We start from the raw sequence: 16,211 nt of genomic DNA on the forward strand, positions 1-16,211 counted from the left end.
CCAATTGAATATTTTAATCCCAACAGGAGATTATGGTGAAGGAATCTCACTCAAATTTATTTTGCTTCCTCTGTGATTAGACCGACCGGGCCTGGTGAATGTGGCACACATCGAACGAATGCAGGAGAGCATTGTGCAGGTGCTCCAGCTCCATCTGCTGTCCAATCACCCCGACGACACTTTCCTCTTCCCCAAGCTGCTGCAGAAACTGGCTGACCTCCGGCAGCTGGTCACTGAGCATGCACAGCTGGTGCAGGAGATCAAAAAGACAGAGGACACCTCACTGCACCCTCTCCTGCAGGAGATCTACAGAGACATGTACTGAGGGTTGTGGAGGAACAACCAGGAGAGGCACTCTACGAATCATCCTCCTTTTTTTTCAGGGACAGAAGAGGAAGAGTCCTCCATAAGCTAGGTTGAACCACTTAAACCCCCATAATGCAGCAAAAGTTAGCTTTGGCTTCTGGTCAGCACAAGAGGTCCTGTTTAGGCCCTGCAAGAGGCTGATGATTCTCTTGGTTTGACACAGCGCTTTCCACTCCATTGTGTGGACCTTCATAGGCAGAAAAGTCATGTATGCAAAGATGTGATGTACAGTTGATTGAGCCCCTACCTATACCAGTGTATGCAATCTCTGACCAAACCTTTGGGTAAAAAAAACGCTAATTTGAAGTCTGTGAGGAGACTTCCATGGCTATCCCCATCCTGACCCTTAACGAGCCCTAAAATGAGGAAAGAAAGTGAACTTGATAGTCTCCACTCCAGCAGTATGTTTGAATATGTTTCAAAATGTTTTTATACTGATGTCAAAGAGCAAAGAGCCATATACCCTCAAAGCTAACAACACCCAAATGACTTCAATGGCAGCAGCAACACTAAGACAATAATGATCCAGGCAGCTTCTGCCAAATTGGCTGTCAATAAAGGGTGGTAATGGTTATCCATGCACCAGCCCCCCCCTCACCCAGGATGTTTCTTCACCTTTTTATACCCAGAGACACAAGTGCGGTGCCACCAGGCCCCTGAACATAATCAGTTATTTGTACTGTATGTCGTCTAAGCCATACTTAGTACTGGAAATAATCAGTGACTTTCATATTGACTATTGTGACCATTATGAGTTTTTTTTTTTCTGCCTAACAAGACAACATCAAGATTTGGTACAGATTATCATGACTTACCACTCAACTTGTCTACAAACTGCACAGGCAATAGTATTTTTACACACACACGCAGAATAAGGCAGCAAAATCTTGGAGTTTGCAACGTTTTTAAGAACTGAACTGATCACAGGCACTGATTCACTGTGGACCTGCACCACAATGCAACATCGGAAGCACAAACACGCCTGCGACATGTTAATATGACGCAGTTTTATACTGGACCTCTTTTTAAATGCCTTTTTCACAAAACACATGCACAGACGTTTGGCACTCCATCCTGTTTTGTGTCCTGGTATTCAAGGGCTAAACCGCATTATATCCTTAATACAGGCAGACTGAAAAGCGGATTTGCTCTGTATACTTAATTTCTCGCTCAGTGAAGCCCTGTTCCTCAAAATTACATCTCATTATTATTTTCCTCTGAATTAGGTACGTTGTATCTCTCCTCCTCCTCCTGTTGGTCTTTCTGCCTTCTATTAAATTTCACTGGCTCCGTTCGCTCCTCATAACACATGCAGCTGATTAAGATTCAGGGGTCTCGTGCATATTTTTATATGATGGCAAATGAAAAGCATTATTCTTTTTTCATAGAATAAAACTATAATGGTATGGCCTCATAGATCAAACCAATACAATTAGAAGTTTGAAATCATCAGAAACTTGTCATTTTATGAGGCAAAATCACCTGTTTTGCTTTTGCAGTTTCTCTGAGACTGCCTGTTAAAATCAAAAGGCAAAGCATGTGGCCATCTGCACGTTCTGTGACAATTTGACAAGTGTCCAGTGACGAATGAAGACCAAATACATTTACACGCTGTAGATGTTTTTATCCTCTGTTTATGACGATAGCAGTGCAGGTGAAGAGGCCAACCAACCAACCAAAATCTCCTCAAATCATCATGAATTTATTGAAATTCAGTCGCAAGAAATGGTCCTTGCGTTTGTAATGACATCACAGTGTATAAACAGTGTATTGTACATAGCTGAAATGATCACGTTGACTGCTCGCTCCAGCTTTTAACTCATGAGGTATACAAGGTACTAATGATTATCAACTTTTGTATTCCTCTGTTCGTTAAACACTTTTCAATGTTTGAAATTTTACAGTAAATGTAGTCATGTACTGTATGTTCGTTTTGCTTAAATGCCACATACTTGTGTTTTAATTGAATTGGATCATATTTTTATACTAAAGTATATATGTATGACTAAATCGGATAATTGTTTATTTGAGAGATGGCACGATTGACGAGTGCAGTGTAAATAGATTTAAGGGTAACAGGGCAACTGGTAATCTGAATCTCCACAGATATGAATCCCACTGGGGACATTCCTTTTGTTAATTGCCATTTTTAGATGGAGAACCATCAATGCTGCAGTATGCATTCAGTTAATTATGACTGTATTTCATTTATCTGTTAAATTAAGCTCTTATGATTTGAAATGAAAGCACTTGTGGGCTGTGCAGGGCTGTACTAGCTCACAACTTTGGGTAGTTAATTAAAACTTGACCTTCCTGACCTTTGAATGAAGTGAAAAGTATATTTAGCATTTGAAAGGTCAAGCTACAGCTCAGCACTGATCACACAATATTGGTCGTCTCTTTTTATACTCTGTTCTCAGGTTGCACATTAAAAAAACAAATGGGTAATATATGCACAGAATTTCATTATCATCAGAAATCATCCAATGTGCCCTCTTCTTATTGAACAAACCAACATGTATTTTTTTTTTTTTTTTTTTACACATTACATCTCTGTTGATTAAACGGAGAAACTGAATGCACTCATGATTTGTCACATCACATGCTATCACGGTAAAGATGCAGTAATGACGATGCAGTATGTGCTGTTTTATAATCCTGTGTTTGTCACGCTTTTTGTCTGACTTTTTCTCTCCTCACTCGCTGCTATATTGTACTAACTCACCAAACATTTCTAATGCCATGAGTAGATTACTGACCTTCAAGCTGCCTCTACTTACTTACTTATGTCTCGTCACAGAATGTCGGTCCCACATGCAGAATTCATTTATCGCAGCTCGGTTTTTTCCCCTCGCAGCTTCCTGGGTCTTGGTGATCCCAGGTGTGCTTCGGGATCAGCCACAAACAATCTGTGCCTTAGCGCGTGCCCATGCCATAAAACACATGAGATTCTGAAAAAAAAAAAAAAAAAGACTTGACCTGCTGCACACATACACTTTTAGAGTTATAAACCAGTTGGCGTTTGTGACACAATAGGGCCACACAGACAGGAAATGATGTCACAGCAGATTTAGGAAAAGTATCCTAATGTACAGTAAGACGGAAGCTCAAAAGTGCTATTGAAGCTTCACTTTACCGCACAGAACAGTAAGAATGAAGGGTTTGCTTCAGAAAGGACAGACTTTTAAAAAAACTAAACCCAAAATGGTTAAAACACAAGAGCCAGGCCGTAGAGGAGAAGTCGTGTAAATGTGTGATGTCTGCTTACCCTTAGGAATGTCTGTTTTGTGTTGAATTGACAAGGGACTTTTTTAACTTATCAGGGAAACCTAGTCTTCCTTTGTTGAACTAGCTCAGGACATAGAAGCATACTGTTCCTCCCTCTCCATCTCTGTCTCTCTTTTTTCTCTCCAGAGTGAGTTTATAGTGCTCTGCCTTACAGCACGTAAACACGTACGACAATACTGATTAATAAGACCTTTATTTTTTATTTTCCAAAACTGACAGAAAAATTTTACCAGGGAGCAGCAGTCATAGGAATTAGGTATTTGATTTTTTTAATTTTTTTTTTGTTCTTCCTGGATTTCATTGAGTTTGTTTTTGTGGCTATAGTGTCGTGGGAAGAGACAACAGAGACTGTCTTTGGATGTGTTGTTAATGTGTACTGTGGCGTGGTAACAATACTGTAAATGTTTGATGAATGTATATCTAGTCATTTAAACAATGGAACGAGTTGACATTGGACATTGGAATGGATTTCAAAATAAAATGATTCTAAAATCCGCCATGTTTTGCATTTTGTTTGCTTGAACTTAAACGGTCAGTGCAGGTTATTGGTAATAAAAGCCAGTTTTATCTTTGACATTCAACCTGATTTTACTCAAACACCAAAGACGGGATTCTATAGTTAAGATGTGTGTTCGCCAGATTAAAATGCTCAGGCAAAAATACATCTGAAAATATGAAAATGCTGAGTTTCAGGTTATAACTCTGGGATGTAATGTCAGCTGGAACTGATGCAAGTTCGCCATCTATTGGTCAACAGTCAAACCTGACTGCGATTTTTTTTTTTTACAGTAAGCACTTCTACATGTGATTAAGGCAGAAGTGTTAGAGACTTCGCCGGTTCTTATATTGACAGCCCAAGAATTCAACAGAGGTTTTCAGTAAGGTCTCACAAGCAGTTTATTCTGGTCACTGGTCACTGGGCCGCTCTCCTTTTGTCTTTCCCTTCTCCCTCTTCTTCTAACTGATTCAAACATCTCATTTTTAAATGCTTGTTGGACATCATAAAGTACGTAAGCTTTTCTGATTATTGTTAGGGTCGTGCGTCACAGATAGCACGTTCCTGTAGTGATGTTCTGGTAATCTAATAGCTGTGGGTGTTGTTTGTAAGGCGTGTATCTATAATCAAACTTTAGAATATGTTTTGTACAACAAAAGCCCTACAATCAAGGTCTGTCTGGTACATTCTGTCTATCTGCCTCTCAAAACAATACAGGAGAAGCCACGTCTGTGGAGGTCAGATTGACATATTCTGTTCACTCTCATAGTGAGAGAGGAACTTTATTTGAGAAGGCCTGAAACATTTTATGGTCATATTAAAATTCTAACTCAACAGAAGTGAAATGCAAAAAGAGGAGGATTGTTATAATTAGGTTACATTATGCTGTTGTTATTTCAGTTGATTAGTAGTATAAGTTTTTTTTAAACTTACCATGGTAATATTGGTAATAGTAATAATATAGTACCACAGCATGGGCTCTCAAATGTTTTCCAAGGCAAACAGTAAGACCTGATACAGATCTGCATTAAACCACACCAACTCCAACTGCAAGAAATTTCTATATCTAAATTAGATCAATAAACAAAGCACTTCCCTATGCAGGTTTAGGGTGTGCAGTGAAACTGTGCTGCTATTTAACTTATCTCAGATACTGAGAAATCATGATCGAAACCGATTGAACGGAGATAAATAAAACTAAATAAGATATCATTCAACAAAAGCTACAAATTGTACTTTGAGGGATTAAGTTATGTGGCAGTTTTTCCACATACAAATAAGGCATTTTAGCAGGATTCGCAGCTGCTCCAGGGCCCCAGACCCTGAGGAGTCCCAGAAGCTCCAGGTTCTTAAGAAATTTGATCAAATACGTTTATGTTTAGGGATGTGCACCGCTAAACTACAAGATCACTTAAAAAATGAAATTAGCACGTCCTACATTATTACCTCATCTTATAACCCTGTCTTTTAAGGAGAAAACCCTTTTACTTTTTATATATTTAAGGTCATGATGTGCTCACAGTGTGCAAATTCCTACATAAATCAAATCAAATGAAAAGGTGACAGTATAACTATGCACAGAGGTGGTGCAGGGTGTCAGAGGAGGCCCATGACTTATTTTAGCCCCTTGACCCCAAGTGAGTAAATGTGGCCGTCTGCACACACAAGGACGGGCTGGGACAGTTGACCACTTTGCCTGGATGCTTATTCATCCTTCTTTTTTCACTGTGTTTGGGAACTCCTGCAAAGAAACAAGAAACAACACACTGAAGGTGAAAAAAAAAAAAAAATTTAAAAAGAGGCCCCTTCTTTTGGAACCAGTGCAGCAGAGGGCGCTTTGCTCTCAGCAGCCTCTCCGTGACTCTCAGCTCCTCCTCCTCCTCCTCCTGGTTCTTGTCACATTGTCCAACATGGCCGCGTCCATGGCGAGGACCTGCCGTTATTTATCACGGCATGGATCCTTAATTCTACACAGGTGGACGACTGTTTGCCACACGCTCGGGTCTAACTTTCACTGCTCCTCGCCTGCACACAACGGGCTGCTCTTTTCTCTCAACAAACGCGGTGTCCTGAAGGAATCTTTCCCAGAAGGCGCAGCGCGGGACCAGCTGCCCCGCTTGCTCCAGTCCGGCGCTCAGACTGTGTACTGCGGCTTTGACCCCACGGCCGACAGCCTCCATGTGGGCAACCTGCTCGCTATCATCGGCCTGCTGCACTTCCGCAGCGCCGGGCACCACGTCCTGGCTGTGCTCGGAGGGGCCACGGCGCAAATCGGAGACCCAAGCGGGAAAACGAGCGAGAGGGAGCGGTTGTCCGCGGACGCTTTGGAGGCGAACACCCGCAGCATCCGGGAGAGCATCCAGAGGATTTTCACCAACCACGAACTGTACTTTGTGGAGAGCTCCAGGAAGCCGGGAACCGTGTCGGTGCTAAACAACCTGAGCTGGTACAAGGACTGGGACGTGGTGGGCTTTCTGTCGGGGGCCGGGAGGCACTTCAGGATGGGCACCATGCTCAGCCGACACAGCGTGCAGTCCAGGCTGAGGAGCGCAGACGGTATGAGCCTGACAGAGTTCACCTACCAGGTGTTCCAAGCTTATGACTTCTACCACCTCAACCAAATATACGGCTGCAAGATTCAGCTCGGGGGCACCGACCAGCTGGGCAATTTGATGTCTGGCCATGAGTTCATTCACAAGTAAATGTCCATCCTACTTTGAAAGAGTACTACGGATTTTTATAGTGGCAGTATTCCTACATTTTGTATGGTGATAGAGAATTGTTCCAAACCTCGTTGAAAATTTTGGCAATTTAATATATAATTGATTCTGGGTACTTCCACACACATTAAAAACTGTGACTAAAGGTCTTGTGTGAATTGTTAGGAGCCGATCTTGAATTCTGCATACATCTAATCTGCCCAAGCAGCTGTTGATTTTAGTTTTAACAATTTCAAATGCACTTCAGATTGATTTCAGCTTGGTGGACACTTGCCAAATTCTATCCACCCAAGTGGCACTGTCTCAGGCTTAAGTGACTAACAGAAACCAGGTTTATAAAACTCACATTTTTATAGCTTACTGTAGTTATTAAAGTGGATGCGAGCTGCTTTTAATCAGCAAAAGCTTGAAATTGCTGCAAGATTCAGCTTGGAAGCACGCACTAGCTGGCCATTTTGATGTCTGGCTACAAGGTTACTCACAAAACAATTGTCATCTGTGAATGGATTATCAGTATATCTATTGCTGTATCTATGAAAATGTTTGTGCACATCAGAAATGGCAAATGTATACAAAAAAAATCATGAATTTGAACAACCAACTTTTGTATAACTGTAACATGACATATCATACATTGTATCATCATACATGCAGAGTGAGCGGTGAGGAGGTGTACGGCCTGACCATCCCGCTGGTGACCAGCTCTGTCGGAGACAAGCTGGGGAAGACGGCAGGCAACGCAGTGTGGCTCAACCAAGATAAGACGTCTCCCTTTGAACTCTACCAGTTCTTTCTTAGGCAGCCTGACTCCAGTGTGGAAAGGTAGGTGAAGATGAAGCCTGATGATAAAGATAAACATAGAAAGACAACAGTAGTGCGAGATCTGAAAGCATGAAGTGAATCATTGCCTGTACACTCATCACCTGGTCTGGCTGGTTGAGGTAGAACCTGACTGTAACCTTAAGTATTCTGTACACTGTAATAGGAGGCTGAGGTATCTTGTGCGATCTTCTTGTAGGTACCTGAAGCTGTTCACATTCCTGCCTCTGGCGGAGGTGGAGAGGCTGATGGAGCAGCAGAGGGAGGATCCAGGTAAACGCCTGGCACATAAACGACTGGCTGCAGAGGTGACGAAACTGGTGCATGGAAAGGAGGGCCTCGAGAGCGCAAAGAGGTGACGGAACATTCTGTGTCTGTCTGATTGTACTGCGTGTTGTGTTTAATGCTCTTTTATTGATTGTAACTTTCTCGATGATTTCTCACAGTTTTATTAGTTTTAGTTGAGTCACACAGTTTGAAGTAGCAGACCTAAATCCCTAACTCCAGTAGGACCACTGTTCTGCAGCTGCCCAATTCACCTATTCAGTATTCAGTATACCTATTCAGTAAAGTAAAGTGACATGTAGTATTATCATTGTAGGTGTACCAATGCGCTGTACCACAGCAGCGTGCAGGCCTTGGAGGAAATGAGCGACGAGGAGCTTCAGGAGCTCTTCAGGGAGGCTCCCTTCCATGAGCTGCTGTGGGAGCCGGGAACTACGGTGATAGACGCCTGCCGCAGGGTCAGCGCCATCCCAATGGGACCCAAAGGGTAGGCACCCCAGTCCAGCTTTCCTTAAATCCAATAGAGTTGCAAAAGGGGAGGAGGAGCTGTTTTAGGTACCCTCGCTTCCTGACTTGGATCGGCACGGGACTCTCTCGGTTAGATCAGTCCAAAAGAATAACAACCATGTTAGAACATATCTGCTTTTATTGATTAAAAAGTCAAAGATACAAGCTTTTTTTTTTGTGCAAAATTTTGGGGGAGAAGTTAACTACAGCTCCCAAGGTGCATTTCAGCAGCCAATCGCAGAACTTAAATTTCTGACAAAATATTATCTTTCAGAACAAAGCTGAAATAATGATAATGATAATAATAACTGAGCTATGAAGGAAATACACAACGAAGAAAAATACTTCCAAAACCAGCATCCCCTCCCACTTTGCACCTGTATTCCAGGGTAGACATCACCAGTAGCCAATAAGAAATGACTTTATTGAAAACTACATTACCACAGACATATGAACAATAAAGGGTCAGTCTGCTGAAAATACTAAAACATTTTTTCCCTTATTTTTAGATCCATTTCTTCTGTAAAATGTCAGAAGATTACTTTTAAGATGTCCTTTACAAAGTTCCAAAAGTCTTTAATGTTGTTTCAAATTGGGTTTTTTTGTCCGACCAACTATGTCTGACCAACTATGTTCAATGTCCAATGATATAAAGCAGAAGAGCAAATCCTTACATGAGAAGCTGGAACCAGTGAATGTGAAAGTGGTATTTTTCCTTGATAAATGGCTCAAATGATAAATTGATTTGGTATAAGTATTGGTAATTAATTTTCTGTCCAACGACTAATCATGCATTAGTGGTTAAGTATTAAGTGACATTTAGGAGTTGGCAGATTTAAATCCCTGCATGTGTGTTGTGGGGTGTTACATGACAAATTGCAATAGGTATTGCCCTGGATGTTATTTAGAGGAAACCCTGTACTAACAGTCCAAACGTTGTGTGCAGGTATCAAATGGTTTTGGACGGGGCGGTGTGGATCAACCACGGGCGGACTGACCAACCAGAGCAGGTACTGATCCCCAAACTCCACATCCTATCGAATGGACTTACCTTGCTCAAAGTGGGCAAGAGGAACTTCCACATCATCAAGTGGCTCAGTCTCTGAGACCACCTGCTCTCACAAGAGACCACTTTTACCTGTGATGACCTATGATGGACTGTCTGGGAAGGTAGGCGCCTACACTTGTGCAGGGTCAGTGAGGAGACGTGGATGGACTAATATTTTGGAACACACTGGGTTTTCTGCGCAGCCTAAACCCTTTATAGTGACTGCTTGTGGTTGTCATATAAATATGTATGTGTACAGATGTGACATTTATCTAAAGCTACGGTATTAAAAAGCATTTGGTATAAAAAAAAATGTTGCCTGCAGACTTTGTACAGCCTCAGCAAACACCGGGGGGCAGCATTGCTCCAGTCTTAGTGTCGGCGCTGCAGGCATCCACAGCTGCACCACATACCCTGCTGTGACCCCATAGGTAAATAATTGCTCACATTAAAATTAAATTGCATCATTTCTCGCAAACAGTTTAGGGTTCTATTTTAAGCAAATCATGTTTCTTTCAATTTGGTGGGAACATGAGGCCAACATCTGCCGTAATGTGGCTGTTTTTTTCTGCCTCACTGCTGGGAGGTGTAAACTGCAGCAGAAAGAAAAGAACAAGGTTTTAGATACAATCCAAAATAGACTAATTTTGCTTGCAAATTATTTTTAGATACTATAAATTTTACAGTTTTGTTAGTAGAAAATCTTTTCAAGATTGCTGTTAGGTTTTTTTGCTTAAAGTGCTATTTTTTCACAGTGGTGTAAATAGGTATTTCTAACTGGGCCTTTGTGCCACACTCTTCTTTTTAGATTTTTTTTTTTTGGTTTTCATATTCAGACTTCTGAATGTGGAGATGTGTGTGGCTTGCTGGTCTTAGTACATCTGTTCTTCTCTTTTTCTCCTGGGGGGCCAGTGGAGAGGAGGACAGGGTCTGGTGTGTGCTGACCTTCACTTACCCCTCTCAGCTCCAGAGAATAGGTGGAAATAGGCTGTCATAAAGATTTGCCAGATTTCAACATTTTATTTTTGTATTGATTTATTTTATCATTTTATTTGGCAGTAACTAAATAGATTTGACATTGGGGTGGGGTGTACCTACTCTGAGTGCCCATACCTTGAAGTCCTGGCGTATGTATTTTCAGAAATGTCATCTCTTTTAAGGTGGAATGTTTCACAGCAGTCCATTTTTTTAAAGCGTGTCAACAGCATATTTTTTTAGCGATTGTTTTTGTATTTGTGTACAAATGTGTATTTTTTGAAGTCTTAAAACTTCATTTGTTTTAAGTTTGGGGGGGAAAAAGATGGTAAAAAAGCACAACCTGTACACTCAATATAGATAATAATGCCATTTAAATTTAAAGCAAAGGCTTGTGATGTCTTAAACTTTAATTCATCTTAAATTATCGTTTTATTCTTTGCTGTCAGGATGCAGTTTTTTTTAAAATTACACATACATAAGGTAATAAATTAAAATTCTCAGTATCTTTCATCAATAGCTATTAAAACAGGCTATTAAATTTCTAAATTGATTGCTACAATAAAAGAAGAAAGTAACATTATCACAATGTATCTGATTTTTTTTTTTTTTTTGGAACCAAAAAATCTAATAAATAAATAAAAAAGGCTGATTGTTAAACAGTAATGAAAGCAGTGGTGTGTTGACATATTTAGCGGACATGCCAACACTTGAATCTTCATTTTCACTGCTGCTTTTCGCCGCCAAAGCAGCACAAAGTTTGGAGAAAACCGTGGATCAGATGGTGTCGTGCTGCATGTTTACACGCCTGCTGCAACTAGCCGGTCCACCTTAAGAGCGGTGGGCGGGCTTAAGCGCGTCGACCAATGAGCGGCCTCTTTTTCATTTAAATAGCTCTGGGTGTCAATCATTTTTCCTCTCCCCCTCCGCCCCCACCTCCCCCACCACCCCCCTCAGTCAGGCTCCACTCTCAATCCCAAGTACATCTTTCAATCGCCATATTGGGTACTGAGGAGGTTTGTAACGTTTCTCTCACTACGGACGAAATTGACAGAGCGGCTCCGGTTCCTGTGCACTTTGTTTTGATGATCCGCGGAGGCGACTCTGGGCTTCGACACGCCGCAGCCGTTAGCGTCTCCTGCTCGACGTCTGCATGGCAATAAGCCGTTTTACGCTTGTTTTGGATCTCGCTCAGCTACAAGGAGATACCCGTTGTTTTTGAGCGGTGTGTGTGTGTATGTGTGTGTGTGTGTGTGTGTGTTTTTTTTTTTCTCGTAAAAACTGGACGCTCCCGGCTGTTTGAAAAATTTCGTCTTTCTCTGGAGGGGAAAAATGTCAGATGTTCGGCTATCTAACGGGAGCCCGACGCTGGAGCGGACGGACCCGCGGGTGTCAGATCATCCGAAACCGTCAGCCTGCAGGAGCCTCTTCGGCTCGGTGGATCACGAAGAGTTAAAGGGGGATTTAAAGGGACATTTGCGGGAGATGGAAGAGGCTGCCTCCGCCAAGTGGGGCTTCGACTTCGCCAATCACACGCCGCTGGCCAACGGCAGGCTCAACTGGGAATTAGTGGATTGCAGAGACGTCCCGAGTTTCTACAGCAGGCAGCCGCGGAGGGAGAAGGGCGTCTGCTCCGCTGGGAATAACAATGTGGATCTAAATGGGAATCATAGCTGTGTTGTGGTGGCTGCGAGCGAAGACTCCGACAGGTCTGACGGGCAGATGGAGTGCACGGAGCAGTGCACCGGGAGGAAGAGACCTGCATGTCACGGTACTAGATTTTGCAGCAAAAATGCTATTTTTTTTTTTACTACATGTCTATGAAGGGAACAGCCAGGCTGGGGCTTACTGTAGCTACATGTCGATCACAGTGGGGGTATGTCGCTTATGAGGCTGAAGTGCACCGAAAATATTTCTAACTTCGCAGAAAAATGGGAACATAATGATCATATGCACCGTAAAGGGAGGGCAGACACACAGCACGACACTTAACTTGGACTTAATTCACAATCGGGCACGTTTTCCCTTCTTTTTTTTTTTTAAAGTAGATTTTTCTTTTTTTTTCTTTTTTTTTTTTTTACTGACGGTGAACTTTGCTTTTTGCAGACCCCTCGGCCCAAAATAAGAGGTCACACACCAGCTCAGATGAGGTTAGTTGTCCAAGCCTGAGCCACTCTGCAGAACACACACCCAGAAAGACCAGTCCCAAGAGGCAAACGTGAGGACCAGAAAAACGGTAAGGAACCATGTTGGATTTCATGCAACTTTTTAAAAAAAACATTTTTGGTTATTTATTGATCTTAATGGGTTTCTGTGTGGTTTAACTCCACACTGTTGTTTACCAGAGTCGAGGCAGAGAATGTAGACTATTCCAGCTGCTGTTTGCCTGGAGAGACATGGGAATGAAACAAAGTTATATAATAGGAATAACTTGTATTGTATCGTTCTCAATAGTACCATCAGGTGTAAATAATCGGGATACTTTTATTTTGGATTTCTCACACGCGTGTAGCTTTGGCCAGCAAAACACACCGTGAGCCCACTTCAAAGCTGCTGCTGTCAGGATGTCCCATTCATTTAGCACTAACAGTAATAGTAGTAGTTGGAGTAAAAGTGGTTGCCGCAGCTGGTGGAGTTCAGCTGTGTCTTTTTGCAATCGGACCTGTTTCGATTCACGATGATCGATGCGACAAGAGGGGAGAGTGGAAACAGAGAAAGCCGTGGCTGCACATTTACACCTTTTTTTACTACAACCGCCGGCTGCCACCGAGAGCCTGAGTTTCCGACTAAAGTGTAAACAACAAGTGTGCTGAACAACAGTGTAGTAGTAACACGTCAGCAGCCACTGCCCTCAGCGCAGAGCGGAGCAGGGACGGGAAGGGGCTGGCCTCTTTATCTCTGTGCGTGCGTGTGCGTGCGTGCGTGTGCGCGCGCGTGCACGCTGCTGCACACACGCTTTGCACACAAATGTTACAACACACACTCACTCTCTCTCACACACACACACACACACACACTCATCTGTCTCTGCCGGTGGAGAGTGTGCAGAGGCGCCGTGCAGGTCTGAAATCAAGTGCGCTTGTTGGCCACGGCGGAGGGGAATAGGCATGAAATCTGCATTGTCGTGGCAGGATGTGAACTGTTAAGGCTGCAGAGAAGGAGACACTCCCAGACCATCCATTTCTATATATTTTTAAAAAGTATACTAAAAAGGCACAAGTCCTTTTTTTTTTTTTTTTTTTTATATGGATGCTTTTTTTTTAGTAAAGTGAAATGTGTATATATATATATGTAGAAAACATGGTGTTTTTGATGTAGAAGAAACACAACAAGTCTTTGATTCTCTGAAAAATATCAGATTTTTGTTTGCATGCATGTTGGCTATTTTTCACCCTTATGGTAGCCACAGCCACCTTCTAAAAGAAATCTCACAAGAGTCAAGACAATGCATGTGCTGACACAAAATCTGCCTCTGATGTTTTGTAGAGAGTCGTATGAACGAGCAAAGAAATGATTTTTGCATCATTTCAGTGTTTGAGAAATCAACACTTGCAGGACAATTTGCTGAGCATTCACATGTTTCGCTCCATGCTTTTTTTTTGGATGCTTTCAAGTTAATTGTCCTCCTCTTTTGTCAAAGTGCGAGAGGACACACAGAGCAACACAAATGTTCCATGTTTTTAACCGTGCACAAATGTTCTGTTCATTCTCACTGATTTGCAAAAGAGTTCTGCAAGTGATGCACGAAGCTCCGCATCATGTCAGTCCTTACCCTGCATCCTCTTATTTAAGTTTTTCTTTTTAATCAGTTTCTTTTTTTTTTTTTGTTCCCACAGAGCCGAAGATGTATTTCCCCTTTTACGTGGGAAACCTCAGTGTTGGCCGATTTTTGGAAGAGGAACTACACAGCATCAGAAACATATCAACTCTCCTGAAGACGGGGGAGGACGCTGTTGAAGCACTGAATAGAAACACTAAAGTTGTGGCACTCAATTAAAAAGTTACTGCCTCTAAAAGCAGTCAATGTAGCAGTGTGCAATTAGGTTTGATTTCCTTTTTTGCTCCTTTTTTTACTACCTGTGTGTAAATAAATATTCATATTATATTATATTTCTCTCCATATGTAGCACATAAGAAAACATTATGATTTGAACACAGATCCTTTATGTAAAAAGGTGTGAATTTTGATTTGACTTGAAGAATTGCAGTGTAGTTTGATACATGTTTCCAAAATGCTGTTCTGTTTTTTTTGTTATTTTACTTTCTGAAAGGCAGTGTGACTTTTACACAGTCCCTAATTGCTACATTTCAAACAAAATCATGGCATCTTACAGTTTCTTAACAGTGCATCTTCACTCCGTCATCTTCCTAACTCAGCAGTGAAGAACGGTACAAATGTAGCTCATCTGTTGGTCTTTTTAAAAAAAGAAAAAAAAAAATTTAATTATTATTTTTCCTTCCTCTGGTCACCAAGTGCAGGTTCTCCTATAAGATCTATTTCCCCAGGAAATCAACACAGGACAAAAAAAAAATGTAATATTTCTGTCAGGACTTCCCTCACATCACCTGATATTTATTTTGTGATAGATGCTTGTGGCATCAGTTGAATCCTGGAATATGATCTCTCTCTTTTTTTTTTTTTTCTTAAGTTCTCCTCCACACCTCAGCCACATTGTAGTGGTGTGTTTGATTTTCTTCTGGAGTTGTGAGGTACTCAGATATTGAAGGACAAAGACCATACAAACTGCACAGGTTGTGTTGTAAAGTCATCCTCTCTTTGACTTCTATTCCTTTTTGTTTTCATCAGCCTTAATGCTCTTGAGAGAGGAGGTTTTCTAAAAAAAAGGGTTGAATGTCCTACAATACCAAATACATGGTTGCTTCAGTATGGTTGCCAGCACCGCCTGTGCTCCTTAATTGACTTCACATTGTATTACTTTGTGATGACCTTGACTTAGATTTCCATATATGTTTTTGTACTTTTTTTTTTTTTTTTTTTTTTTCTTTCACCAATGTTGTTAGCCTGCTGAGGATGCAAATGTGAGCATCTAAAAGCTTCCCTTGATTTGCCTAAAGTGTGGGTCATATTCAAAGAGACCAGTGTACACCTGGATGGAGAGAGAAAACAGCTCGTCTCAGAAATGCAGTCACCATGCCTGTGTATTGTGTAAATCTTTGCAATGTACCTATGTACATAATTTGTAAAAACACTGAGAAATTATACTAACTTATTTATGTCAAGCTTTTTTATGTAGAATAAAAAATGGGTTTTTGATTACGGTTATCCAAAGTGGCATTTACTTTATTATAATTGTCTTATTTTGTAAAAGCATATTTTTGGTAGTTTTTTTTTCTTATCAATAAGGTTGCAAACTGAGCCTGATAAAATATTTGATGTGCATTTTGTAATGTGTGGTTAAAAAATGTGTTGCAATCAATTAAAAGAGAAAATGAAATCTATCTGACTTGTGGTTGCTTTTTACACTTGGTGTAAATTCACCATAACATGCACACACTTTTTGTGGGTTTATCTATTAAATCTTCATTAACCTTATGAAGACGACTTTAGGAAAAAAATGTAGCATGAAATTTAAGTCCGAAAACACACTTTTGGTGGTTCAGAGCTTTTGCATGAGCTGTGTGAGTGGGTTTCTGTGCACGGAGGCATCCTGCTACAACGTAGTGACACTCCCAATATGAATCCACC

General features: G+C 41.4%; 3 protein-coding genes across 4 annotated transcripts in view; all 3 read left to right on the forward strand.

Moving 5' to 3' along the window:
* pparab (peroxisome proliferator-activated receptor alpha b) overlaps nt 1–4,134 on the forward strand; it is a 31,794-nt gene extending 27,660 nt beyond the window's left edge. For both annotated transcript variants that reach the window (XM_070830686.1, XM_070830687.1), the window contains exon 7: nt 81–4,134. In XM_070830686.1, coding sequence (XP_070686787.1) covers nt 81–325 — 245 coding nt within the window. In that variant the 3' untranslated portion in view covers nt 326–4,134. The remainder of the gene's footprint in view (nt 1–80) is intronic.
* A 1,926-nt stretch (nt 4,135–6,060) lies between these two features.
* yars2 (tyrosyl-tRNA synthetase 2, mitochondrial) lies at nt 6,061–9,820 on the forward strand. Its single transcript, XM_070830685.1, has 5 exons — nt 6,061–6,848; nt 7,525–7,692; nt 7,889–8,044; nt 8,291–8,461; nt 9,428–9,820. Exons 1-5 carry the CDS (start codon nt 6,061–6,063, stop codon nt 9,585–9,587), a joined length of 1,443 nt encoding a protein of 480 aa, XP_070686786.1. The 3' UTR covers nt 9,588–9,820.
* Nucleotides 9,821–11,497: 1,677 nt separating this feature from the next.
* cdkn1bb (cyclin dependent kinase inhibitor 1Bb) lies at nt 11,498–15,964 on the forward strand. The gene is made up of 3 exons (XM_070830688.1): nt 11,498–12,275; nt 12,611–12,740; nt 14,341–15,964. Exons 1-2 carry the CDS (start codon nt 11,837–11,839, stop codon nt 12,724–12,726), a joined length of 555 nt encoding a protein of 184 aa, XP_070686789.1. The 5' UTR covers nt 11,498–11,836; the 3' UTR covers nt 12,727–12,740; nt 14,341–15,964.
* The last annotated feature ends 247 nt before the right edge of the window (nt 15,965–16,211 follow it).

Source organism: Pempheris klunzingeri, chromosome 5 (genome assembly GCF_042242105.1).
Source record: "Pempheris klunzingeri isolate RE-2024b chromosome 5, fPemKlu1.hap1, whole genome shotgun sequence".
Classification (NCBI taxonomy): Eukaryota; Metazoa; Chordata; class Actinopteri; order Acropomatiformes; family Pempheridae; genus Pempheris; species Pempheris klunzingeri.

Coding starts and splice junctions, on each gene's coding strand:
- yars2 (XM_070830685.1), top strand. CDS start 6,061: ATGGCCGCGTCCATGGCGAGGACCTGCCGTTATTTATCACGGCATGGA. Junction 7,693..7,888: donor CCTGACTCCAGTGTGGAAAG/GTAGGTGAAGAT, acceptor ATCTTCTTGTAG/GTACCTGAAGCTGTTCACAT. Junction 8,045..8,290: donor GGCCTCGAGAGCGCAAAGAG/GTGACGGAACAT, acceptor TTATCATTGTAG/GTGTACCAATGCGCTGTACC.
- cdkn1bb (XM_070830688.1), top strand. CDS start 11,837: ATGTCAGATGTTCGGCTATCTAACGGGAGCCCGACGCTGGAGCGGACG. Junction 12,276..12,610: donor GAAGAGACCTGCATGTCACG/GTACTAGATTTT, acceptor TGCTTTTTGCAG/ACCCCTCGGCCCAAAATAAG.